The 18,267-nt window shown below is 50.2% G+C and overlaps 1 protein-coding gene, 6 non-coding genes and 1 pseudogene across 7 annotated transcripts; 1 reads left to right on the top strand and 7 right to left on the bottom strand.

The window, feature by feature from the left end:
* The first annotated feature begins 1,697 nt into the window (after positions 1–1,697).
* LOC137817829 (uncharacterized) lies at positions 1,698–16,914 on the top strand. The gene is made up of 2 exons (XM_068621056.1): positions 1,698–2,186; positions 16,486–16,914. Exons 1-2 carry the CDS (start codon positions 1,698–1,700, stop codon positions 16,912–16,914), a joined length of 918 nt encoding a protein of 305 aa, XP_068477157.1.
* On the bottom strand, positions 10,624–10,742 carry LOC137819799 (5S ribosomal RNA). The gene has a single exon (XR_011082413.1). It is a non-coding gene; the product is annotated as a 5S ribosomal RNA (ribosomal RNA).
* Positions 10,982–11,100, bottom strand: LOC137819822 (5S ribosomal RNA). Its single transcript, XR_011082435.1, has one exon. It is a non-coding gene; the product is annotated as a 5S ribosomal RNA (ribosomal RNA).
* LOC137819779 (5S ribosomal RNA) lies at positions 11,340–11,458 on the bottom strand. The gene has a single exon (XR_011082393.1). It is a non-coding gene; the product is annotated as a 5S ribosomal RNA (ribosomal RNA).
* On the bottom strand, positions 11,657–11,775 carry LOC137819848 (5S ribosomal RNA). Its single transcript, XR_011082459.1, has one exon. It is a non-coding gene; the product is annotated as a 5S ribosomal RNA (ribosomal RNA).
* On the bottom strand, positions 12,003–12,121 carry LOC137819797 (5S ribosomal RNA). The gene has a single exon (XR_011082410.1). It is a non-coding gene; the product is annotated as a 5S ribosomal RNA (ribosomal RNA).
* LOC137819880 (5S ribosomal RNA) lies at positions 12,361–12,479 on the bottom strand (annotated as a pseudogene).
* On the bottom strand, positions 12,719–12,837 carry LOC137819960 (5S ribosomal RNA). Its single transcript, XR_011082518.1, has one exon. It is a non-coding gene; the product is annotated as a 5S ribosomal RNA (ribosomal RNA).
* Positions 16,915–18,267: the final 1,353 nt, after the last annotated feature.

The following is an 18,267-nucleotide window of genomic DNA, read 5'->3' as shown; positions in this document are numbered from 1 at the left end:
TTCCCCCGACTTCAAAAAATTATATCCATGGGCCACCCCGACCTTGTTGAAGGAAACTTCTTCAGTAAACTCTACTGGGGCAGTTCTTCGTTTGAAGAAAGGGGACGAGCCGCACCTGTCGTTCCACAAGGAGCATGACGACAAGATGATGGTGCTACCTTGCTCCCCCGACATGCCAGTGTGCGTCGACGACAAAGGGAACGACGGTGGGTTGTTCTGCTTCGTATACACCACTCTGTTCAAGAAGGTGAAACTTAGGTTTCCCTTCACTCGTTTTGAAAGGGAGCTACTTACCGAGCTCGACATCGCTGCTGCTCAGCTTCACCCCAACAGCTGGGCGTTCGTGCAGGCATTCCAAATCATGTGCGACCATCTGGGGCTACCAGCGTCAGTGGACGTCTTTCTCTTCCTTTTTGAATCCAAGCACCCAGGAGATCGCCTGTGGGTGAGTCTTAACGGGATTGCTGGGAGGTCAATCCTCTCTATCTTCCAGCAATCTTACAAAGACTGGAAGGGCAAGTTTGTCCAGGTGCGCCCAAACGACAAGGACGCCTCACTGCTCGACGGCTTCCCCTTGTATTGGGTAAACAAGGGGAATAAAGAGTCCAAGGGAAGCTTCAGGAGGCCAAGGAGTCCTGACAGCATGGGTGCTTTGGACAAGGATCTGTGCTTCTTCTGGAAGAGTGTGGCAGACGCCAACATTACCTTCCTCACCACTACGCTCATCTCCTACGAGTTCTTCGAAGATCAACTCGAAGTTCGCATAGGTTAGAACTCACCTCAACGTCTAAGTCATTACCTTGACATTACTTCTGCTAACTGTTTCTGGGCGTCTTGTCTATTGTGCACAAGACTTTGGTTTTATTTTCTGCATCACTTATCTGCTTTTGTTGCATACTGACTTATGCATTTATTTTTCTCTCTGAGCTAACCCATGTATCTTTGCATTATGCAGATCGCATGTTGGGCAGGGAAAACTTGCTGAACTGAGGGCGCTCGCCCGAGCCCACGGGTTGGCGTCGGGTTCCCAGACTGTGCCAAAGTCAGTGGTGGAGATCGCCGCTGCACAGGGCAGATCGCCACCGAAAGGCCCAGCTCCTTCCGAGGCCCAACCCGCCAATCAGCGCAAAAAGCTTATCCTCAGGAAACCAAAGAGGAAAACCCCTCAAGTGGTTCATGAGGAAGAAGAAGAAGACGATGAGGCGACTGAAGATGGCCTCATCATCAAGAGGAAGAGGGTGGCGCCTTCTTCACCATCTGCCCCACCTCCTCCTCTGACATCAACACCACCTTCCACACCAGCTCCACCTCCAACATTGCTTCCTGCCCCAGCTCCCACCTCGCCAGTCCAAGCGGTTCCTCTGGCATCCGCACTTCCTGTGGTTGAGGCCGTCGAGCCTAACTTCATGGAGAACCCCCCGAGCGCCTCCACGCCTTATGTATCAGCTGGAGGGGGTCCTCCTTCACACGCCTCAACTGCAAACGCTGCACCAGTCGGGGATGAAGGTGCTCACAACTCTCCAATCCTCATCACTGAATCCCCGACGTCGCCACCACGCCAAGAAGCACCCATTCCACAACCAATTCAAGAAGGTGGCGGCGAGAACCAACAACAAGCCCCCCCGGTGCCTCCACAAGCAAACCTCTCTCTTGAGGTCAAGAGGGTGTGGGAGCCCTTCTCAGCAAAATTGAAGATGATGGCGGAGGATTTCCCCTCCATCATATCCAAAGCTGTGGAAAGTTCCACCAGGAAGCTCCAGGATGACATCTTCACACTCCGAACTGAGAATTGCTCCATAAGGATTGAGGCGGAGAGGTTATCCTGCAATCTGACGCTCGCTGAGATCGATCACTCCCGAGTGGAAGATGCTATGAGCACTGAGCTCCGGGTGGCACGCAAGGAGGCCACCGATCTACGCCATAAGGTGCATCTCTTGGCTCAAGAGAAGATTGAGCTGGAGAGCAAGCTGGTACCCTATCGCGTCAAAGTAGCTGACCTGGAGGCATTGATCAAAGCAGACGCCGCCAGGGTAAAGAACCTCGAGAAAAGGTCAGCCGATCGGGAGGTCTTCTTGGGGAAGGTGGAAAAGGAGAGAGACGACACCATGGCCAAGCTTGCCGAAGCCAACGAAGAGAACGGGAAGGTCGCCGCAGAGCTGGCCCAGGTGCAGGCGGAATCCAAGAAGGTTACTGAAGACCTTCTTCAAGCTCGGGAAACAATTGAAGAACTTAAGAAACAAGCTGACGAGCTGAAGCAGCAGAACGAGGGGCTAAAGAAACAGATTCAAGAACTTGAGCTGAGCTCTGCCCAGATTCTCGCTGCTGGATTCGAGGCCGCCCGGGAACAGTTCGCTTGCCTGTACCCCGACTTGGACCTTTCCATGGTGTCTCTCAACAATGAGGTGGTGGACGGGAAGGTTGTTCCTTCTGAAGATTGATTGCTTCCCTCCATCCACGATTCTTATGCTTTTCTCCTTATACATAATTGTAATAGCCTTTCCCTTTTTCTGTACATGTATTCTGAACTGGTGTTTACTTTATGATAAAGTCTTTGCGCTTCTTCTTATAACCTCTTTGTCTGCTTTATCTCTCCTTGTATAATTTACTTCAAAGAAATTAACTTAGTAACTTTGTAAGCGCAATTATATACTTAACTGCTTCGAACCACCGACTTCCGAATAAAACACTCTAACAACTTGTAACCTAAAGGTAATGAACCTTAGCGTGAAATCGCTCTTCAAATAACGAACTTCAGCTCAACTAATGGCTTAAGACACCGCTCATCTGATCTGCCTTGTCAAAACGGGTCTTGACTTTCTCGCTATTGTTTGCATTTTTCCCGGTCGCCAAATACTCTTGGCGATATTAGCTTCCTCCTGCCTTCATAACTTGGCCATTGTTCCTTTATCTGGGGGCAGAGGCGCCTTTCGGATCCTTCTCTACCTCCCTGAGCTTCAGAAGAAAAGACCGGGTGGCTAGGCGTTCTCTTCGAACCTACCTTAGCCACCCTCCAAACTTCTTCCACCCTTTACACCATACCTGAACTCGTTCGGGACGAGAAGGATTTTATCTTGCCTGAACTCGCTCATCGGCGAGCAGGTCTTTAACTCGCCTGAACTCGCTCATCGGCGAGAAGGTCTTTAACTCGGCTGAACTCGCTCATCGGCGAGAAGGTCTTTATCTCGTGCCTCTACATTGCCCCAGGGGTTACATCTCCTCTCCCCTAGAAACACTGAGGACTTTTTGCTGGTGCCTCTACATTGCCCCAGGGGCTACATCATCTCTCCCCCAGAAACACTGAGGACTTTTCACTGGTGCCTCTACATTGCCCCAGAGGCTACATCTTCTTTCCTCTAGAAGCACTGAGGACTTTTTACTCTTCCTCGCCTGCACTCACTCGACGGCGAGGAGGTCTTTAACTCGCCTCAGAACGCGCGAGGGCGTTGAGGTCTTTTAACTGGTGCCTCCGATCGCCGAAAGACGATGAGGACTTTAACTTTAACTGATGCCGCCAATCGCCGAAAGACGATGGGGACTTAGAAACTTTTTAGAGAGCATGCAATATATCTTTAACTTGCCTTAAATCACATATAAGTGACAAGGTCTTTCTTCAAAACTTTTGGAAAACAACAAGCATGCAATCTGAAACACCTTAAACTTCGAAAACTCTTCTTTATTGGGTGGCCTCATTAAAAACCCTCCTTAGGGAAAAAAGAATGCCCCCTTCAAACTGTTTTAATAGAAACATTGTAAAGCTCTTCGTGTTTATTTTACTTACAAAGTTCTCAACTGTAATATAACTTGAGGTGCGTGGCGTTCCAAGTGCGAGGAATCGCCCCTCCTTCCAATGTTTCTAAGCGGTAGGCGCCGTTCCCGAGCGCCTCGGTTATTCTGAACGGTCCCGTCCACTTAGGCGACAGCTTATTCTCCATCTCGTACTAGTGGGCTTTCCTCATCACCAGGTCGCCCTCTCTGAACTGTCTCAGCATCACCTTCGAGTTATATCTTCGTTCAATCCTTCTCTTCACCGCCTCAGCTTTTAATCTCGCCTCTTCCCTGACCTCATCCAGTAGGTCCAGGTTCAACCTTCTCTCCTCATTCGAGTCTTCCTCCACGAAGTTTTGGAATCTCGGCGAGCTCTCCTAGATCACTATTGGAATCATTGCGTCGCACCCATAGACCAAGCTGAACGGGGTCTCATGGGTTCCTGACTGCTCGGTGGTGTGGTATGCCCAGACTATACGGGGTACCTCCTCAGCCCAACTTCCTTTGGCTTTCTCTAGTCTTCTCTTCAAACCTCTTAGCAACACCCGATTGGCTGACTCTACTTGGCCATTCGTCTGAGGGTGCTCGACGGATGCAAACACTTGTTGAATTCCCACCCCTTCACACAGCTTCTTCAACAGGTGACTCGCAAACTGAGTCCCATTGTCCGACACCAGGCGCTTGGGCACACCAAACCGGCACACAATGTTCTTCCACACGAAACCTTCGATCTTGTGTGCGGTGATCTGGGCCACTGGTTCTGCTTCGATCCACTTGGTGAAATATTCGATCGCCACCACCAAGTACTTCATCTGCCTGATCGCCAGGGGAAACGGTCCAAGGATGTCGATTCCCCATGTATGAAACGGCCAAGGGCTGTAAATCGACTTCAACTCCTCGGGAGGCGCCTTGTGCCAATCGGCGTGCTGCTGGCATTGCTTGCAGCACTGCGCATACCTCTTGCAATCTTCTCTCATTGTTGGCCAGTAGTAACCTGCACGGAGAGTCCTTGCGGCCAGAGCTCGACCCCCGACATGGCTTCCACATATCCCTTCATGGAGCTCTGCCATAATTCTTGTACATTTCTCGCCATGCACACATTCCAGGAGTGGGTGAGTGAACCCAAACCTGTACAGCTCGCCATCAATCATTGTGAACTTGCTAGAATTCTTCTTTATCTTCCTAGCCTCCGTCGGATCCAGCGGGAGAAGGTCATCCGCCAGGCACCGCTTGTACTGTGTTACCCAGGTGTCTGGCTCATGGGTCGTGCAGATCTGCGTCATGTTCACCTTCTCTCCCCGACATGCTCTTATTCTTGGCGACCTCAAGGTCTCCTGAGTCAGGGATCTGTGACTCCTCGGCGCTTTCTCCGTCGACTTACTTATCTGAAGGACCAGGTGATCTGCTACAAATGCTCTCGGCATTTTCAGAGTTTCTTGAATCACCGTCCTCTGCCTACCCCCCTTGCCTGAACTGGCGAGCTTAGCTAGCAAGTCAGCTCGGGCATTCTGCTCTCTGGGCACATGCACCACTTCAAAGGAGGCAAAGGAACTCTTCAATTCCTGTACATACTCCAGGTAAGCCGCCATTTGTGGATCTTTAGCCTGGAACTCGCCTGTTACTTGCCCCGTGACTAGCAGCGAGTCACTCTTTACCATCAGCACCCTAGCTCCCATCTCTTTGGCCAGCAAGATCCCGGCGATCAGCGCCTCATATTCTGCTTGATTGTTGTTGGCCTTGAAGGCAAACCTCAAAGATTGTTCAATCAGCACGCCGTTGGGTCCCTCCAAGATGACTCCAGCACCGCTACCTTGCTGGTTCGACGATCCGTCCACTGAAAGCACCCAACGGAAGTCATCCCCTTCAACTCGTGCTACTTCAGACGAGAGCTCGACCACGAAATCTGCGAAGATCTGCCCCTTGATCGGACCTCGGGGCTCATACTTAATATCAAACTCCGACAGCTCCACTGCCCACTTCACCATCCTTCCCGCAACATCGGGCTTCTTCAAGACCTTCTGGATAAGCAAGTCGGTCATCACCAGTATCGTGAAGCTATGGAAATAGTGGCGCAATCTCCTCGCCGAAAATACCACAGCCAGTGCAGCCTTCTCCAGGGCCTAATACCTCGTTTCGGGGCCCTGCAGCACCTTACTAACAAAATAAATAGGCTTTTGAGCCTGATCTTGGTCATGGGCGAGCACCGCACTCACCGCCCTCTCAGTTACAGCAAAATACAACCTGAGAGGGGTTCCCACCAGCGGTTTGCACAAAACCGGCGGGCTCGCCAGATATTCCTTAAGCTTGACGAAGGCTTCCTCACACTCCTTCGTCCAGGCAAACTTGTTATTGCGCCTTAAACACTGGAAATATGGATGGCCCTTCTCTCCGCTGGCCGACACGAAGCGAGACAGGGCGACCATCCGACCTGTAAGCTGTTGTACTTCCTTTACAGTGGTCGGGCTCCTCATCGCCAGGATGGCGGCACACTTATCCGGGTTGGCCTCTATTCCTCTTTCAGTTAAGAGAAATCCCAGGAACTTCCCAGCCTCCACGCCAAAGATGCACTTCTTGGGATTCAGCTTCAACCTAAACTTGGCGATCGTAGTGAACAACTCTTCCAAGTCCGCAACGTGCTTGCTTTTCTCTGGCGAGGTCACGACCATGTCATCCACGTATGCTTGCACATTCCTTCCCAGCATTGGTGCAAGTACCCGATCCATCAACCTTTGGTACGTGGCCCCCGCGTTCTTCAGCCCAAACGGCATCACCTTGTAGCAGTAGCACGATCTCTCGGTCATGAAGGCAATCTTCTCTTCATCCATGGGATGCATCTTGATCTGGTTATACCCCGAGAAGGCATCCAGGAAACTCAACAACTTACACCCTGCAGCACTATCCACCAGGGCGTCTATGCTTGGTAACGGATATGAGTCCTTTGGGAAAGCCTTATTCAGATCAGTGAAATCGACGCACATGTGCAACTTCCCATTACTTTCCTTCACCAGTACGACATTTGCCAGCCATTCAGGGTACTGGACTTCCCTGATGTGGCCTGCAGCGAGGAGCTTCTGGGTTTCGTCTCTAATCGCCTGCCTCCTCTGCTCGTTGAACTTTCTCCTCCTCTGCCGCACTGGTCTCACCAAGTTGTCCATTGCCAAATGATGGCACAAGAAGTCGGGATCGATCCCGGGCATGTCCGAAGCGGACCATGCAAACGCATCCAGATGCCGCTCTATCACCTTGGCGATCTGGTCCTGGAGCTCGACCTCCAGAGATCTTCCCAGCTTGAAAATCTTTCCTCCGATCTCTCTCTCGAGCCACTGCTCGACGGGTTTTGGCCTGGTTTCTCTGGCGATCACCGCCCTGGCGATCCCCAGCTCCCTCGCTTCCTCAGGGCGATTCCTTGCCCTCTTCTTCCTCTAAACCGGCGTTCCCCTCCCCCAGCTCAGCGTCCACCATCACTACGTCACTCCCGACGGTCTCTTCTATTACCGTCGATCTGGGCTTCACACCAGGAGGCGGGGTGGTTGTCACGTAACTCACAGACCTTTTGTTTTTCAGGCTATTCTCATAGCACTTCTTCGCTTCTTTCTGGTCGGATTTGATGGTGATCACCACCCCCTCCATAGACGGCAACTTCACCTTCATGTGCCGGGTCGACGGTATAGCGCCTATTCTGTTGAGCGTGGGTCTTCCCAGCAGAATGTTGTATGCTGAAGGGGCGTTTACGACAAGGTATTTGATTTTCTCTGTTCTCGAACCCGCCTCATCCGTAAACGTAGTCCTCAACTCGATGTACCCCCTGACCTCCACCTGGTCACCAGCGAAGCCATACAAACACCCTCCATATGGCCTCAGCTGGTCAAGGGGTAGCTCCAACTGCGTGAAAGTCGGCCAGAACATCACGTCTGCCGAGCTTCCTTGATCCACCAGAACCCTGTGGACCTTCCTTCCTGCTGTGATCAGCGAGATGACTATGGGGTCGTTGTCATGAGGCACAACGTCCCGAAGATCTTGCTTTGTGAACGTAATGTCCACGTCCGGCGAGTGATCTTCAAACATGTCCACCGTCATCACAAACCTCGCGTACTTCTTTCTCTGTGACGCGGTGCATCCACCACCCGAGAAACCTCCTGCGATGGTGTGGATTTCTCCGTGTGTAGGCATCTCGTGCTGCTGAGCCTCTCCACCTGCTGGTTGGGAGCTCGACGCGCCCCCCGTCCTTCTGTCCAGCAGGTAGTCATTTAGGAACCCGCTCTTGACCAGATCGTCGAGCTGGTATCCTAAAGCCAAGCACGAATCCACGGTGTGGCCAAAGCCCTGGTGAAACTCACACCAGGCGTCTGGCTTTGGTCCCAGCACCTTGTCACCCACCTTCTCGGGCGCTTTCAACCTAGCGGATATATTGGGAATGGCGATCAGGTCTGCCAATCCCATGACAAACTTGTGCTTTGGCGGGCGATTGTACTCCCGGCGTGCTGGTTCCGGGCGCCCTTGGCCCCTGCCCTTGTTCTTCCTTGGATCATAAGGATGGCGAGTCCTCTGATCCCTCCTGGTCGCCGCCGTCTCCAGCACCCTCTGTGGCTGGATCCTGGTCTGGGCACGTGGCCTGGCGGGAGCCACGCTGCCCCTCTTCTCGGCGACTTCACTCTCATCGGCGATGTGGGCCACCGCAAGTCGCCTGACCTCAGCAAATGTGGCAGGGTGAGCCCTGATCAATGCCTCGCAGAATGGTCCCGGCAGCACGCCCTTCTTGAATGCGTAGACCAGCATCTCTTCATCTTTGGCTGGCGATCGGACCATCTGCGCCCCAAAACGATTCAGGTAGTCCCTGAGGGACTCTCCCTGGTACTGCCTGATGTCAAACAAAACATAAGACACCCTGGGCGGTGCCTTGTTCACGATGTACTGCTCGACGAAGATCTTTGAAAACTGTTGGAAGTTGGTTATGTGACCTGTAGGCAGGCTCACAAACCATTCCAGCGTCGTTCCCTGGAGTGTGCTCACAAACATCTTGCAGTACACGGCGTCCGATCCTCCTGACAGCATCATCTGCGTATGGAACGTGGTGAGATGAGCCTTAGGATCCTCCACGCCGGTGAAAACAGCCTTAACGGGTACCACACTCGCAGGGATAGGCGTGTCAGTAATCGCCTGAGCGAAAGGCATAGGAAAAACACGAGGCGGCGTTGACGGCGCGACCTCTTCAGCGACTGGACGCCCTCGCTGCTCCTGAAGAGCTTGACGCAGTTCTTCAGTCACTCTGCTAAGCTCATCATTCCTGGCCCGAGAGGCGACCAGGTCCTCGTGCATTCTTGCCTGCTCTATGCGCGAGGCTTCCACATTCGCCTGCAACGAACGTATAATTTCCACCATCTGCGCCATAGTCATGGCGCCTTCAGCAGCAACAGGCGCGACTGGACTTGAACGGTTGCTTCTCATTCTTCTCATGAAAACTTGACGAATCACAGGGTGCAATGAACAACACCTTCTTCAGCGACGATCGATTCAGCGATCGATCGGTCAGAACTTTGTGAAACGTCGAAAGAAACCTCAAGAACACAGAAAACCTCCACAGAAACTCGCAACTCCACCAGAAACCACCGCTTCTTCCACGAAAAATCAAACGAGCCAAAGAACTCAGATCTCACCGATCGAAACTCGCGCAATCAGAAGAAAACTTCACCTCACCGAACAAAAACCCAAACGAACGGTGGAAAACGCGAGATTACCGAACAAAACCTAGATGAACAGCGGACAATGGTTGCACCAGCACACAACCACACAGAAAACTGCAAAAACCTCCAAGAACTCACGCTGTGGATGGGAACAGGTTTTACACGGCCCCACGGTGGGCGCCTGATGATCCTGCCTGTTGACCAAAACGCTGGAGCTTTGCCTCGTCAAACTTGGATCGACGCATGCGCCGCGCTTGCCTCCGTCCTTCACTGCGATCCACCTCAAGAACCTGCAAAAGACGAAACGGCGCCGATGCGGCCGATCGCACTCCAACGCCCAAGTCAGTGACTGAACCACCAATTACTAAGTGTAACACTCAAGAACTCTAAGGAACCGTGAACCAATTCTCTCTCTCAGTATACTCAAGCACTCGCAAGCGTAAAGAAGACAATCTGAACGTGCGTACCTCAGAAGTTCGTTGGGAAACTCTTATATACCTGGACACTTTCTCTCTCCTGGCAGTTACACACCTGGACACGTGGCTTGCATCCAGCCGTACACGTGCCTTCATCTGGAGCATCCTCGACTTGGGCGCTACCTCTGACTCTCCTTTGGCTAAGTTACTTATGCATGATACTACTCAGTGCATAGTTGTCTTGGAGCGCGATCTCTACTGGATTGGCGAGTCAAGGTGCCTTCGTACACACCTTCCCTATGGTCTCGCCGGCCGCCTTCATGCTCTGCACCACCTGTTTCACCGTGTATGCTCAAGCAAGCTGCCCCCCGACCTCATCCTCTCGCCAGCTGGGAAATGTCTATCTGCCTTCATCTTCGGCGATGTACTTATTTCGGCGATCTCTAATCACTTGGTTGCCTGGATTCATATCTGGCGACTTCAACTTTAACCCGGTGACCGCCAACTTAATAACTGGCGACTACACGAGCCCCCCCGACTTCCTTCCCTTCTGCCAGCCAGGCGTCCCATCAACACGCCTATACAATAGCTTGATGCCACGTCATCACTTCCGACTACCAGGGCGGTACAGTTTTTGTAGGTACTGTAAGATTTTTATTTAGAGGTCAGCAAAAAAAAAAGACAAAAAAGGTGAACTCATGGTTTGACTGTGTAGGCCAGGAAGAAGAAGAAAAACAGAACACAAAAAAGAAATACAAAAAGAAGTGCAACACGAGGACTTCCCAGGGGTTCACCCATCCTAGTACTACTCTCGCCCAAGCACGCTTGACTGTTGAGTTCTGATGGGATCCGGTGCATCAGTGTTGGTATGATCGCACCTGTCAAGCGTAGCGCGATCAATACCTATATGGGTTTGCAGGTGGGCATCAGTTTCAAAATGGTTGGACCTCGAACGCGATAACTCGCTACACAACACTATTTCACGATCGTTTTTGTAGGTACTTTAAGATTCTTCTTTAGAGGTCAGCAAAAAAAAAGCACAAAAAAGGTGAACTGATGGTTTGACTGTCTAGGCCAGGAAGAAGAAGAAAAACAAAACACAAAAAAGAAATACAAAAAGAAGTGCAACACGAGGACTTCCCAGGAGGTCACTAATCCTAGTACTACTCTCGCCCAAGCACACTTGACTGCTGAGTTCTGATGTGATCCGGTGTATTAGTGCTGGTATGATTGCACCTGTCAAGCGAGCGCGATCAATACCTATATGGGTTTGCAGGTGGGCTTCAGTTTCAAAATGTTTGGACCTGGAACGCGATAACTCGCTACATAACACTATTTCACGATCGTTTTTGTAGGTACTTTAAGATTTTTATTTAGAGGTCAACAAAAAAAAAAGCACAAAAAACGTGAACTCATGGTTTGACTGCATAGGCCAGGAAGATGAAGAAAAACAGAACACAAAAAAGAAATACAAAAAGAAGTGCAACACGAGGACTTCCCAGAAGTTCACCCATCCTAGTACTACTCTCGCCCGCACACGCTTACCTGCAGAGTTCTGATGGGATCTGGTGCATTAGTGCTGGTATGATCGCACCTGTCAAGCGTAGCGCGATCAATACCTATATGGGTTTGTAGGTGGGCTTCAGTTTCAAAATGGTTGGACCTCGAACGCGATAAATCGCTACAAAACAATATTTCACGATTGTTTTTGTAGGTACTTTAAGATTTTTATTTAGAGGTCAGCAAAAAAAAAGCACAAAAACGGTGAACTCATGGTTTGACTGACCAGGCCAAGAAGTGTAGCACGAAGACTTCCTAGGAGGTCACCCATCCTAGTACTACTCTCACCCAAGCGCGCTAAACTGCGGAGTTCTGATGGGATCCGGTGCATTAGTGCTAGTATAATCACACCTGTCAATCGTGGCGCGATCAATACCTATATGGGTTTGCAAGTGGGTTTCAGTTTCAAAATGGTTGGACCTCGAACGCAATAACTCGCTACACAACTCTATTTCACGATCGTTTTTATAGGTACTTGAACATTTTTATTTAGAGGTCACCAAAAAAAAAAGCAAAAAAAGGTGTACTCATGGTTTGACTGTCTAGGCCAGGAAGAAGAAGAAAAAAAGAAATACAAAAAGAAGTACAACACGAGGACTTCCCAGGAGGTCACCCATCCTAGTACTACTCTCGCATAAGCGCGCTTCACTGCGGAGTTCTGATGGGATCCAGTGCATTAGTGCTGGTATGATCGCACCTGTCAAGCGTAGCGCGATCAATACCTATATGGGTTTGCAGGTGGGCTTCAGTTTCAAAATGGTTGGACCTCGAACGCGATAACTCGCTACACAATACTATTTCACGATCGTTTTTTTAGGTACTTTAAGATTTTTATTTAGAGGTCAGCACAAAAAAAGCACAAAAAAGGTGAACTCATGGTTTGACAGTCTAGGCCAGGAAGAGGAAGAAAAACATAACACAAAAAAGAAATACAAAAAGAAGTGCAACACGAGGACATCCTAGGAGGTCACCCATCCTAGTACTACTCTCCGCCGCACACGCTTAACTGCGGAGTTCTGATGGTATATGGTGCATTAGTGCTGGTATGATCGCACCTGTCAAGTGTAGCGCGATCAATACCTATATGGGTTTGCAGGTGGCTTCAGTTTCAAAATGGTTGGACCTCGAACGCGATAACTTGATACACAACACTATTTCACGATCGTTTTTGTAGGTACTTTAAGATTTTGTTTTAAAGGTCAGCAATAAAAAAAGCATAAAAAAGGTGAACCCATGGTTTGACTGTCTAGGCCAGGAAGAAGAAGAAAAACAAAACACAAAAAAGAAATTCAAAAAGAAGTGCAACACGACGATTTCCCAGTAGGTCACCCATCCTAGTACTACTCTCACCCAAACACGCTTAGCTGCGGAGTTCTGATGGGATCCGGTGCATTAGTGCTGGTATAATCGCACCTGTCAAGCGTAGCGCAATCAATACTGATCCTTCCTGTTGACCGAAACGCTGGAGCCCTGCCTCGTCAAGCTTGGATCGACTTCTTCGTCGTGTTAGCCTCCGTCCTTCACCGCGATTCACGTCAAGAACCTACAAAAGACGAAACGGCGCCGCTGCGGCCGATCACGCTCCGACGCCCAAGTCAGCGACTGAACCACCAATTACTTAAGAGTAAAACTCAAGAGCTCTAAGGAACCGTGAAAAAGTTCTCTCTCAGTGTACTCAAGACTTGCAATCGTAAAGAAACAATCTGAACGTGCGTACCTCAGAAGTTCGTTGGAAACTCTTATATACCTGGTCCCTTTCTCTCTCCTGGCAGTACACGTGGCTTGCATCTAGCTGTACACGTGCCATCATCCGGAGCATCCTTGACTTGGGCGCTATTTCTTACTCTTCAGGTGTTTTGGCTAAGTTACTTATGCATGATACAACTCAGTGCATAGTTGCCCTGGAGCGTGATCTCTTCTGGGTGGCGAGTTCGGGTGCCTTCGTACACACCTTCCCTGTGGTCTCGCCGGCCGCCTTCATGATCTGCCCTACCTGCTTCACCGTACATGTTCAAGTAAGCTGTCCCCCGACCTCATCCTCTGGGCAGCTGGGAAGCGTCTATCTGCCTTCATCTTCGGCGATTTCTAATCACTTGGTCGCCTGGGTTCCCATCTGGCGACTTCATCTTCAACCCGGTGACCGCCGGTTTAGGTATGCTGGAGATCGGAGCACGCCAACTTAATAACTGGCGACTACACGAACCCCCCGACTTCCTTCCCTCCTGCCAACCAGGTGTCCCATCCAACACGCCTATATAATAGCTCGACGCCACGTCATAACTCCCGACTACTAGGTCGGTACACAAGCCCCCCAGTCTTAAGCGAAGACTTGTCCAGCGAAAAGACTAAAGGAGTGACGTCACTATCGATCTACGTGGCGCTGGCGCAGAATTCCAAACGTTTGTACTTTCTGCTTTCCTGACGCTCCACCAAACATTCTTCCAATCGCTCGACACGTGGCCTCATCAACGGTCATCTTTAGTTGTCGTTTACGCTTCCGAAAATCATTTGAAAAACCCTTAAACCCATTTCACTTCTACTGTTCCATCACCTCTTTGCCTTCTCAAACGCTCTGAGTTTCTTCTGCAAAAACCCACGACGCTCTTCAACCTTCTGGATCCTCAACCTCCTTCAGCGTTCTTCTGATCATCGAAAGGTACTCCCTTTACTTCTTCTATTGAGTTTTCCTGCATTTTAACCGATTCGCATCATCCATTAACTGCCTGGTGCATACGCTATGGGTTGTTTCTTCTGCTTCTCTCTTCTCGTAACTTAGGGCTTCGTCTCCATTACAACGAACCTTCGTTCGTTCATCTTTTTCTTCCTTCTTTCACAATCGAGTCAGCCTCTGCGAACTCTGCTCACCTTTCCCTTTCTTTTTCCTTTGCAGTTTCCGCGATGGCTCAATCAAAGATCACCCCAAATCCTCCTCCCTCGTCACGAAACCCTCCATCCCAAGCTCATAACCCACCACGAGCACCTGGTGCTTCCTCCTCCCAGGCTGAGAGGGCTGCAACCTCTCACCCCAACGTTGCTCAGGCAACTCCACCCATTGCTGGAGGTGCCTCCATTCCTTCCCCCGACTACAAGAAGCTATACCCGTGGGCCAACTCGACTTTGCTGAAAGAGACTTCTTCAGTAAACTCTCCCCTGGCGGTGCTTCGATTGAAGAAAGGGGATGAGCCCAACCTTTCATTCCACAAGGAGCACGACGACAAGCTGATGGTGCTTCCTTGCCCCCCCGACGTGCCAGTTTGTGCAGACGACAAAGGGAACAACGGCGAGTTGTTCTGCTTTGTGTATACCACTTTATTCAAGAAGGTGAAACTTAGGTTTCCCTTCACTCATTTTGAAAGGGAGCTACTAACCGAGCTCAACATCGCCGCCGCCCAGCTCCATCCCAACAGCTGGGCATTCGTGCGGGCGTTTCAAATCATATGCGCACATTTGGGACTGCCAGCGTCAGTGGACGTCTTCCTTTTCCTTTTTGAAGCTAAGCATCCGAGAGATCGCCTTTGGGTGAGTCTGAACGGGATTGCTGGGAGGTCGATCCTTTCTATCTTCCAGCAATCCTACAAGGATTGGAAAGGCAAATTTTTCCAAGTGCGCCAAAACGACCAGGACGCCTCGCTGCTCGACGGCTTTCCCTTGTACTGGGTAAACAAGGGAAATAAAGAATCCAAGGGAAGCTTCAGGAGGCCAAGAAGCCCTGACAACATGGGCGCTTTGGACAAAGATCTGTGCCTCTTCTGGAAGAGCGTGGCAGACGCCAACATTACCTTCCTTACCTCTGCGATCATCTCCTTCGAATTCTTCGAAGGCCAGCTCGAGGCTCGCATAGGTTAGAGCTCACCTCAATATCTACGTTCTTGCTCTTGGCGATGCCTCTGTTAACTGTTGCTGGGCGTTTTGTCTGTTGTGCACAAGACTTGGGTTTTATTTTCTGCATCACTTGTTTGCCTCATCTGCATACTTGCTCATGCGTTTATCTTTCTCTTTGAGCTGACTTGTATACCTTTGTATTATGCAGATCTCATGTTGGGCAAGGGAAAACTGGCTGAATTGAGGGCGCTCGCTCGAGCCCATGGGTTGGCGTCGGGCTCCCAGACCGTGCCCAATTCAGTGGTGGAGATCGCCGCTGCCTAGGGCAGATCGCCCCCTAAAGGCCCAGCTCCTTCAGAGGCCTTGCCCGCCCAACAACGCAAGAAGCTCATCCTCAGGAAGCCAAAGAGGAAAACCCCTCAGGTGGTCCATGAGGATGAAGAAGAAGACGATGAGGCAACCGAAGATGGCCTCATCACCAAAAAATAGAGGGTGGCGCCTTCCTCACCACCTGCTCCACCTCCTCCTCCAACATCTACACCGCCTTCTCCGCCAGCTCCACCTCCAACACTGCCTCCTCCCCCAGCTCCCGCATCGCCAGTCCAAGCAGTTCCCTTGGCGGCTGCATTTCCCGTGGTTGAGGCTGCTGAGCCCAACTTCATGGAGAACCCCCCGAGCGCCTCCACGCCATATGTATCTGCTGGAAGGGGTCCTCCTTCAACTGCCTCAACTGCGGAAGCTGCACCAGGTGGGGATGAAGGTGCTCACAACTCGCCTATCATCATCACCGAGTCCCCTCATCACCACCACTCCAAGAAGCTCCAACTCACCAACCGATTCAAGAAGGTGGTGGCGAGAACCAGCAACAGGCTCCCCCAGTGCTTCCACAAGCAAACCTCTCCCTCGCGGTCAAAAGAGTGTGGGAACCCTTCTCAGCAAAACTCAAGATGATGGCAGAGGATTTTCCCTCCATCGTATCAAAAGCTGTGGAGAGTTCCAGCAAAAAACTCCAGGATGACATCTGCGTGCTCCGAGAGGAGAATCGCCTAATAAGGATTGAGGTGGAGAAGTTGTCCTGCAACCTCATGCTGGCAGAGATCGACCACTCGCGAGTGGAGGATGCTATGAGCACCGAACTGAGGGTGGCGCGCAAGGAGGCCACCGATCTACGCCATAGGGTGCACCTCTTAGCTCAAGAGAAGATCGAGTTGGAGAGCAAGTTGGTCCCCTATCGTCTCAAGGTGGCTAGCCTGGAAGCGTTGATTAAAGCAGATGCCGCCAAGGTAGAAAACCTTGAGAAGAGGTCCGTAGATCGGGAGGTCCTCTTGGGTAAAACTGAGAAAGAGAGAGACGACACCGTGGCCAAGCTCGCCGAGGCCAAAAAGGAAAACGAAGGGATCGCCGCAGAGCTGGTCCAAGCGCAGGCGGAGAACAAGAGGGTTACTGAAGACCTTCTTCAAGCTCGGGAGAAGGCTGAAGAACTGAAGCAGCAGAATGAGGGGCTCAAGAAGCAGATTGAAGAACTCGAGCTGAGCTCTGCCCAAATTCTCGCTGCTGGGTTCGACGCCGCCTTGGAGCAGTTCGCCTGCCAATATCCTGATATGGACCTCTCCATGGTGTCTCTGAACAACGAAGTGGTGGACGGGAAGATCGTTCCTTCTGAACACTAGCTGCTTGCTGCTTCCCTCCATCACCTACTCACCTGTCTCTTTCTTACACAATTTTCTTGTAATAAATTTTTCCCTTCTCTGTACACGTATTTTGAACTGATGCCACTATGTTATGACCTTCTTTGCTTCTTTACATAATCTTTCTGTTAACTTTATTTTCCTACGAAACGGCGCCGCTGCGGCCGATCACGCTCCGACGCCCAAGTCAGCGACTGAACCACCAATTACTTAAGAGTAAAACTCAAAAACTCAAACGAACGGTGGAAAATGGTTGCACCAGCACACAACCAAACAGAAACCGCAGAAACCTCCAAGAACTCACGCTGTGGATGGGAACAGGTTTTACACGGCCCCACGGTGGGCGCCTGATGATCCTGCCTGTTGACCGAAACGCTGGAGCCCTGCCTCGTCAAGCTTGGATCGACTTCTGCGCCGTGTTAGCCTCCGTCCTTCACCGCGATCCACCTCAAGAACCTGCAAAAGATGAAACGGCGCCGCTGCAGCCGATCACGCTCCGACACCCAAGTCAGCGACTGAACCACCAATTACTTAAGAGTAAAACTCAAGAACTCTAAGGAACCGTGAAAAAGTTCTCTCTCAGCGTACTCAAGACTTGCAAGCGTAAAGAAACAATCTGAACGTGCGTACCTCAGAAGTTCATTGGAAACTCTTATATACTGATGACTTTTTACGGCAAGTGCATCGCCTTTGTCAGAAGTAATAATTGTCCCTAAGGACGGATATCGATCCCACAAAGAACAGTGAATCATCGAGTACAATATTCGCTAAATATAACAACGGAACAATAAAAAAGAGTGTGAAGTGATTATGTTGGCACTGATCAATAAGAAAACAAACAAAGAATTAGTTGCTTCAATTGGAAAAATTGGGATTAAGTTTCATCTCTCTCACTCATGTATTTTGATTAGCATGTTAATATTAAGTTCTTTAATTGAAATTGATTCCCGTATAAAAATCATTTATATCGATTCCTCGCATATAAAATCCTTAAGAATGTTCCCTAACTATCGATCCCTCGCATACTTATAAGAACAACTTAGAACGAAGCTCAGACGTTTAATAGCAATTAACATTTCAAGTCTATTCCTAGCACTCAAATATGTTAACTATTGTTGTTTAGGTCCGAACCCTAAAAATACCTCCCGGTCAGATTTAAGATTCTCAATTTGTCACGAAGAATTAAAAGTAAAACAACAATACCAATAATCAATCAAGAACAGAATATTAATATATAAAATATCACCTCAATACATAAGAGTTTGAGCAGATTACTCCCAATCCCAAAGGGTAGAATTAGCCACGCATACTTCTATCACCTTCCATTCTCCCAAT

Source organism: Phaseolus vulgaris, chromosome 10 (assembly GCF_000499845.2).
Source record: "Phaseolus vulgaris cultivar G19833 chromosome 10, P. vulgaris v2.0, whole genome shotgun sequence".
NCBI lineage: Eukaryota > Viridiplantae > Streptophyta > Magnoliopsida > Fabales > Fabaceae > Phaseolus > Phaseolus vulgaris.
The sequence above is the reverse complement of the archived record's forward strand: the minus strand, read 5'-3'. Positions and strand labels throughout refer to the sequence as shown.